This window comes from Perna viridis, chromosome 5, assembly GCF_037379345.1.
Source record: "Perna viridis isolate PV_CMFRI_1.1 ecotype Kerala chromosome 5, ASM3737934v1, whole genome shotgun sequence".
NCBI classification, from domain to species: domain Eukaryota; kingdom Metazoa; phylum Mollusca; class Bivalvia; order Mytilida; family Mytilidae; genus Perna; species Perna viridis.
The window spans coordinates 14,197,712-14,206,353 of NC_142449.1; the positions used below are offsets into that span (position 1 = coordinate 14,197,712).

Consider the following 8,642-nt stretch of genomic DNA (forward strand, 5'->3'; position numbering starts at 1 on the left):
AGTTAATTGTTTCCGGTATATTGCAATATAAGCAGGCAGTTTAAAATTATTCAAAGCAGAATAGTCCTCAAACGGATATAGAAATATTTAATGAAAGAAAATAATCAATGTCGAGAGTTCAGTTACAGTGTGTCCAGAAATGAAAGGTTTTTTTCTGCGACAGATGTTGACATTTAGTATAAGTATTATTCTGAAAGCTCTATGCCCGACGAAGAATGTATAAAATATCTTATACATTGTTGCATTATTGAATTATTTATCCATTTTTTCTGTTTATTATTAATATCTTAATTGAATTTTTACTACTGAAAACTGTTGGATGAAAGTTGATACGACACAATCACATATTTAGATGAATCTAAAGTTTCTTACTTAATGACGCATATTATATTTTGGAACAATATATCCTGCTCTTGGGAACCAATCGAATTTTTGTAATAGTTCATTGATGTGTCAGCCGATAGGTTGTTGGTACATTGATAAAACATAAAAGGACTGTCGGGCAACTCTGCATCAATCAAAAACAAATCTGGGTGTCGGTGACTGAACAAAGGTGAGGGGATTAAGTTTGTGTTCTATACATTCATTTTTAACATCGCGTGTTTTCTTTTAATTTAGATTTTACAAGATCATTTATTTTTCTTGTCTCTTAGAGTTTTTATGTAGACTAAGTACTATTTTTTTATTATTATGTCTATTATTATTATGAATGGATCGTTCCTATTTCTTATCTTCACGTTTGGATATGTCTTCGAATTCTGGCTATGGTGTCTCTGAATTGTCTTCTGTTTTGAATGCCTCGATATTTTTTGCAATTATATACCGAAGACTGTATTGAGTCAAATATAGTTTAGAATTTTAGATTTCCCATGATATATTATTTGTGATTTCTTATTATTTTTATGCATTTAAATAAGGAACTTAATTGAATTGGAGATTTAAGAAAAAATGCTTGAAAAAGGGAAGTTTGGAAATTCTTTTAAGAAATTATTGGATGCAGACTTTAAAAACGCCACTTAACATATATCTATTTGAATTATAAGCTGTCGAAGAGGCTTTTATACTTTACAAAAATCTTTCGCCTTTTTGACATTTGGATTAGACATTCATCTTTAAGTCCTATGAATTCACGTTTTCAGGCGCTAAGGTTAACACGATAGACTTGAATTAAAGACAAAATATATATTTAATACGGCATGGACATGATTGTTATTCTGACCTAAAGGAAAGAAAACTTCAAACTTCAGTCACTATTAATTTACAGCTGATTGATAGTAATATAAATTTTACAGTTGAAATGATTCCCTTAAATTTAAATCCACAGTCTGATTTCACATTTCGGAAGTCCATTAATGCGGTAATAAAATATTTCAATTCATAGTTACATACATAATGTTATGAACGGTGTAAGATTATCAAATTTATCGAGTTAACGGATATCCCAACTTTATTTATTAAAAAAAAAGACTCCCAGTGACTAATTCACGAAGTACTAGGTATATGCTGTGTCAGAAAAGGAAAAGAATCTAGTGATATATTACGCAAGAGCAGTTTCCGGGTTTCTGTGTAAGTGACAATTTATGGATTAATTGTATACGGGACATCCTATTGAAGGTTTGCACATAATGTAACACTAGCCATGTACTTTGTACTCCTGCGAGTACATTCATTGGATAAAGAAAGGTAAGACTAAAGATACAGCTAACGTTAACAGTCAAAAGTGACTGTGAACCAATTTTGATTTTTTTTTTACTTTAAGATTATTTCAGTCTTTATTTTGTCTTCGATGTACTTTAAAAGAAGTTTTTTTTTATTTCTTTGCTTTATGTTACCATATATTGTGTTAACTTTTTGTTGTCTTTTTCTAACATTTTATGTCACGGATACGTTTATTTTTTAATAATTTAACAATTCATATTTTATTTACGATCCATTGTACAATTAACTAATCATGTTGTTGGAAATGGAAACAGATTGATAGAAGCTGATGCTAACTTATTTAAGAATTGTTTGTTATTTTAATATATTACTTAGCAGAATGAGCACGTATAAATAACATAACTAAATGGCCTTTGTCACAAATAAAAAAAAAGTCCCAAAATTAAAGTAACTAATATCCATTTTTTTTAAGCATGAATAAAGCAACAACAAACCCTTAAACTGTTAAAAAGATGAAAACGCGCCTTTACTCACGTAAACACGCGAATAAATAGATATAATAACTATCTCTTGTCTAAAATCACGTAAATAACTTGAAAGTATGAACACATCCCTCTCTTAATCACATGAGATAACACTCTATTGTTCAAAATCACGTAACACGATTGTATGGACATAGCCCTCTCATTTCTTAAATCATTGTATGGACATGGCCCTCTCCTGCCTTTAATCAATGTATGGACATGGCCCTCTCCTGTCTTAAATTAATGTATGGACATGGTCCTCTCCTGTCTTAAATCAATGTATGGACATAGCCCTCTCCTGTCTTAAATCAATGTATGGACATGACCCTCTCCTGTCTTAAATCAATGTATGGACATAGCCCTCCTTTGTCACGTAGATAACTTGCATGTATGGACATACTAGACTTGCTACAAATCCCTTTATATTATACATATGACACATAAAATCTATGTAATTAACCTCTCTGGTAACACCACTACTAATTTCTCCCGTAATAATTAGTAGATTTGCTATCATGCAATTAACAAACTTTTTCATATATTCTTTAATATAAAGAGAAGGATTTGTAGCAAGTGTCGTATTGACATAACCCTCTCTTGTCTTAAACCACGTAGCATGCATGTATGGACAAAATCCTCTCTTGTCTTAGATGTATGGGCTAAACACCTCTCTTGTCTTTAATCTTATGAACGTGTGGACATACCACACTCTTTTCTTTAATCACGTAGTTATTATGAACGTATGAACATACCACTCTCTTGTCTTAATCACGTAGTTATCATGAACGTGTAGACATGCCACTCTCTTTTCTTTAATCACGTAGTTATCATGAACGTGTGAACATACCACTCTCTTTTCTTTGATCACGTAGTTGTCATGAACGTATGGACATACCACTCTCTTTTCTTTAATCACGTAGTTATCATGAACGTGTGGACATACCACTCTCTATTCTTTAATCGCGTAGTTATCATGAACTTATGAACAAACCACTCTCTTGTCTAAATCACGTAGAACACATGAATGTATGAACATAACCCTCACTTATCTTAAATCAATGTATGGACATAGTTTCTTTTTGTCATAAATCAAGTAGATAACATGCATGTGTGGGCATAAAACTCTCGTCTTTAATCACAAAGATGACATGAATATATTATATAGCCCTCTCTTTTCTTAATCACGTATAGGACATGAATGTATGGTTATGACTCTCTCTTGCCTTAAAACACGTAGCATGTACATGTATGAATGGGCACAACTCTCTCTTGTCATAATCACGTAATAACGTGAATGTATTGACATTACCCTCTCACAATCACGTGACACAATCCTCTAGTGTTCAAAATCACGTAGCAAAAATGTATGAATATCAAAGTACTCATGTACTGAATCAATTTATATCGATCGTTTGAATTTTTACGCCACAAATGATCGTCAAGTTGCATTCTGATTACAAAGGACGTTACAAAAATCACATACCAATTTCATAATGCATTGTAGCGGTGCGCAAGTTTGCGTAATAGTTAGGTTCGATGTCGGTTTACATGGAACACCTAGATGAATGAACACAAAACTCTCCGACAAACTGCGTAATTGAACTACAAATTGGTTGGCCTATCCCAGTTTCGAAATATTTTCAAGTCGAAATTTAATTCATCGACATCCAGGTCGAATCTGTTTGTCAAATCATTCAAACTTAAGGCGTCAAAAGCACTGAAATAAATCAAGTCCTCAGATACATGTCCCTCTCAACTAGCTACACTCCTCAGTTGATAAGCTTTATAGCTCAAGTGCTACAAGTTTTCGCATTGACACCTAAGTGTCATTTAAAGTGTTTAGTTTCTTAGGCATCTATTTCCAGAAACACGTACATTTACATAAACGCCAAAGTCTTAGAATACAATTTCAACAATTATGTATGGTGCACACAACACTAGCCATGCACTTTCATCTGTGGCAACATCCCTTCAGCACCTGCATATGGAGTGTTCATATCACAACTAATACGTTATGCCAGACCTTGCCGACTTTTTCTATCGTCCTGGAACTCTAACAAATAGGCTTCTGGAACAGGGTTATGTTGCTACAAGATTGAAGTCATCACTACAGAAGTTTTATGGTCGCCATCATGAACTCGTGGATCGTTATGGTGTATCCATCTGCACCATGAAAACTGATTTATTCAACGGGTAATAGTTTTCCTTTCCTCGTTTGTCTACCCCGGACTTTACTTTTTATGAGCAACTCGGCGGGTGTTTCTAGAAAAGCAGAGGATGCTTACCCTATCGGTGCACCTGGTCCATGCTCCATTTTTAGTGGGGTCCGAGTTGCTCATTTGCTTTTGTTACTTTGTATGTATGATTTTAGTTACTTTACGTTCTTTGTGGTGTATTTCTGTTTCCATGTCTGGTCTTTGTCCCTGGGTTACTTTCTTTTGATTACCGCTATAACCTTGGTTCTCTTGATTACCCTGTAAGGCCATGGAGCATCTTGAGCACCTGCAGCTCTATTATCTTTACATATGGCCAAAATAGCCCAATAGAATGATTATTGCAAAAAAGCAATATCACTAGACCACAGACTGACAATATTCTCGAGAAGGGCATTATCGAAATTCCTATACCATCGTCTAAGCAACATTTTATTTCATTTTGTCACCTCCGGGCTTCCGATGTCACTAAGAGGTGATTGTGTTATAAAAATACAATATACAATGAATGATACATTGGGATGGTTTCGGGGGTTATGCTACAGTACACTTTTATAAAAAAAAAAAAATGAGTGGCAAATGATAGCATGGAACCCCTTTGTTTATATAAGTTTCTTGATCGGATCCACTGTCCCCTTTTTGTAAATATTTGGATCCACCAGGGCCTGCATAAAATATCAGAAGACAGCTTCAGCATTTTGACTAGTTATAGCCTTGTAGGGTTTTCACTTCTATCTATATTATGCGGCTAAAAATAAATAGACAACTTGAATATATCGACAGTGAACGACTGATTGCTTAGAAATATGATAAGAGATAAGAGGTCAAATATTTTTAATTGGATCGTTGTTACAATGCTAATTAATCAGGTTGTTTATTGGGTTTGTTTATTGGCGCAAATAACATAGAATTAAATTTGCTATATTAGAAATACTTATAAAGTCGACCTAACTATCTGCATTTGAACCTAAATTGAGTATGCCAAAGGAACTATTTTTCTGCGGTAGTGTAAGATATTTGCAGATGCTATCAGGCTTTACAAATATAATCGGGCTCTGGCGATTGCTATATCAATTCTGATCTTCGATCTAAATTGATAATAACCCTCTCTTGTTTTAATCACGCGAATGATATGAACGTGTAGACACAATCCTCTCTTATTTGAAATCACACAGATGACATGGATGTATGTGTCTTGTTTGAATGTATGACCATAATCCTCTCTAGTTTTAATCACGTTAATGATATGAACGTATACACATAACTCTCTGTCTTCTCAAATCACGTAAATAACGTTAATGCATTGACACAATTCCCTCAAGATTGTCTGCAAAACATACACATCTCTTGTCTTAATCACGTAAATAACATTCGTTTTATTGTTATATTTTCCCACCACTGTCACAGATTAGGGGAGGTTTTACAAACATGTTTAACTTTTTGTGCCTGTCTCAAGCCAAGAATATGTAGTCCAGTGATTGTCATTGTTTTTGTTCGTGCTCATTGTACACTGTAATTCTCTTAACGTTTTTATCAATTTAGATCGAAGATCAGAATTGATATATCAGTCGCCAGAGCCTTTAGATTTGTAAAGCCTGATAGCATATGCAGTTATCGTACACTACCGCAGGAATATAGTCCCATTGGCATACCCCACTTATGTTCAAATGCAGATAGTTAGGCCCACTTTACAGGTATTTCTAATACATAAAATTTAATTCTATGTTATTTACGCCAATAAACAAACCCAATAAACAATTTATCTGCGAATTAATTATGCTGATTACTTTGGTTTGTATTAACCATGATCCAATTAAAAATAGTTGGCCTCTATCCTCTTTTCAGTACCTGTTGATTTCTATGCATTTACCCGAATAAACCAGTTGTTCAGTGTCGATACATTCAAGTTGCCTATTTATTTTTAGAAGCATAAAACACATAATTAAAATATAAAGAGCAATGATTAGCTGAGTACCAAGTGGAAGAGTAGCATAACCCCCAAAACGATCCTGACGTATTTTATTACGATCACCGACTCGTGACATCAGAAGCCCTGATCTGACAAGTCAAAGTAAAATTTTGCATAGGCGATGCCATAGAAATTTCGATTGTGCATTTCGATTTCGATTCAACAGGACATCAGCAAAACACAACTATATATACAGCGATTTACAATAAGTCTAGAATAACCTGAACTGTAAAAATACTGAAAGTACATAACTAATCCATGAATAATATTTGAGCTGAAAATCAAAGGTGAGGGGCAGATAAATTGAATATCGACCTGAAAATAAAAAAAAACTGGGGATGACCATATAGTAGTTTGTACTTCAAATATGAACTATGTCGGAGAGTTTTGTGTTTATTCATCTAGGTGTTCCATGGAAACCGATATCGAACTTGAATATTACGCTAACTGGCGCACTGCTACGATGCATGAAGAATTTTGGTGTGTGTGTGGCTTTTAAATGTCCTTCGTAATCAGAATGGTGAAATTAAAATTAAAACAAAGAGTTCAATAATAACCATTTATAACAATTAGCATGTGTCACGTTTGAATTCGGGGGTCGTACTATCCATTTATCTCATATTTGTTTCAATTTGACGATCATTTTAGGCGTAAAAATTCAAACGATCTATATAAATTGATTCAATACATGAGTACTTTGATTTTTCTATATATTAGGTCGATTTCCGTCTTTTATGAATATTTCCACTTGTTATGCTTTGAGGCCTTTTACAACTTGCTTTATGGTATGGGTTTTGCTCATTATTGGAGACCGTGTGTCGACCTGAAGAAGTATTATTGTCCGTTGCTTGGCTGTTGGTGGATGACTCTCTTTGGCAATCATACCACATCCCGATTTTTATATGAATGTATGGACATTGTAGACTGTAATACTCTCTTGTTTTTGTAGATATATGTCCTACAGGCATGACACTGTCTGAGGAGTTATAACACACCAGAATGGAGTTTTCTAGTTTAAACTGTTCTGATTGGCTATTAGGACGGAACAGTAACAACAGTCTATCCCCTGATGACGTCAGCAGACTAGTCAACAGAAGAAACGTTCCCGGAATAGCCTTTGTTTCATGTATGATTGTAATAGGAACCATTGGAAATATTTTGGTTATCATAGTATTTAAAACAAAGTATAGAAAATCAACTTACCGTGTCTTTGTGCTTTGTTTGGCATTTTTGGATACCATAAATTGTTGTCTAACTATGCCATTTGTACTTACGTATATTTTGTATTCTCAAAATTTTCCCAGTCAGGCTTTATGTAAAATAGGACATTTCACTGGATTTTACATCGGCTTAGCATCACCGTTTACTTTGATACTAATCGCCGTGGATAGGTACAGAAACATATGCCAACCGTTGTGTGCCCAAATATCTCACAGAAAAGCAAATATTTACTGTATAACTGTCAACGTGGTCTCATTAGTTTTGTCTTGGCACGTTCCTGTTATATATGGGAATGCTCGGTACAAGATGACAGACGTTGGTTTAATTGTAACTAGATGTTACAAAGAGGACTTTGATATAGCTATTAAGATTACTTGGTGGCAGTATATAATTTTAACAGCAATTCTAATTCTAGTTACTACCGTGCTTGCTGTTGTGTATTTCATCATTATGAGAAAAGTACATCAAAAGTCACGATATTTTGCAAAAGTGACAACGACTGTTAGTGACGCACCGACTTGTGATAGAAGAGGTCGTCGTAAGACCCTGTCCACAAGTAGTAGTACGACGTCGGCCTGCTCAGTCAATGGAGATAACGTATCCTTTGTGACGAAAACCGTTCAAACAAGAAAAACAACTCTAACTTTCCTGATCATAACTTCTGTCTACATATTTAGTTCGTTTGTTCACCATGCTTTGGCCATTACACTACACGTGGTGCCTGACCTTGACTGTATGATGTCATTTACTGAAGGAGCTCTGTTCTGGACATTCTTTTGGACTATTTTCCTGAACAATATTGCAAATCCTTTCATCTATGGTTTGTCTGATGAGAGATTTAGACGCCATTTGAAAAACTTTTTCCATAAGAAGAAAACAGTACCGTCTGCATGGACAATAAAAGCCGAATCAACACTTGTAGGACGAATGAACAATTTTAGTAAAGCGTAGATTAAAAAAGAATAGAACAGTAGTTTTTTAAGGAATATTATTGTACATCCCTGTAAAACTTTTATGAATGTGTCTTTTCCTAATAAAAACTTCACGTCTCTGAAA

At 34.3% G+C, this 8,642-nt stretch overlaps 1 protein-coding gene across 5 annotated transcripts; it reads left to right on the top strand.

The window, feature by feature from the left end:
• The first annotated feature begins 236 nt into the window (after positions 1-236).
• LOC148616148 (uncharacterized) lies at positions 237-8,642 on the top strand. 5 transcript variants are annotated; one of them, XM_088582874.1, is made up of 3 exons: positions 237-553; positions 5,939-6,090; positions 7,315-8,642. In XM_088582874.1, exon 3 carries the CDS (start codon positions 7,365-7,367, stop codon positions 8,535-8,537), a length of 1,173 nt encoding a protein of 390 aa, XP_088439000.1. In that variant the 5' UTR covers positions 237-553; positions 5,939-6,090; positions 7,315-7,364; the 3' UTR covers positions 8,538-8,642. The 5 variants fall into 5 exon arrangements, with proteins under 5 accessions (XP_088439000.1, XP_088438999.1, XP_088438998.1 ...); XM_088582872.1 differs by lacking the exon at positions 237-553 and adding an exon at positions 1,304-1,683; XM_088582873.1 differs by lacking the exon at positions 5,939-6,090 and having other exon boundaries at positions 238-553.

Bases quoted from the DNA above. Each gene is read 5' to 3' on its own strand.
- LOC148616148 (XM_088582874.1), top strand. From the start codon at position 7,365: ATGGAGTTTTCTAGTTTAAACTGTTCTGATTGGCTATTAGGACGGAAC.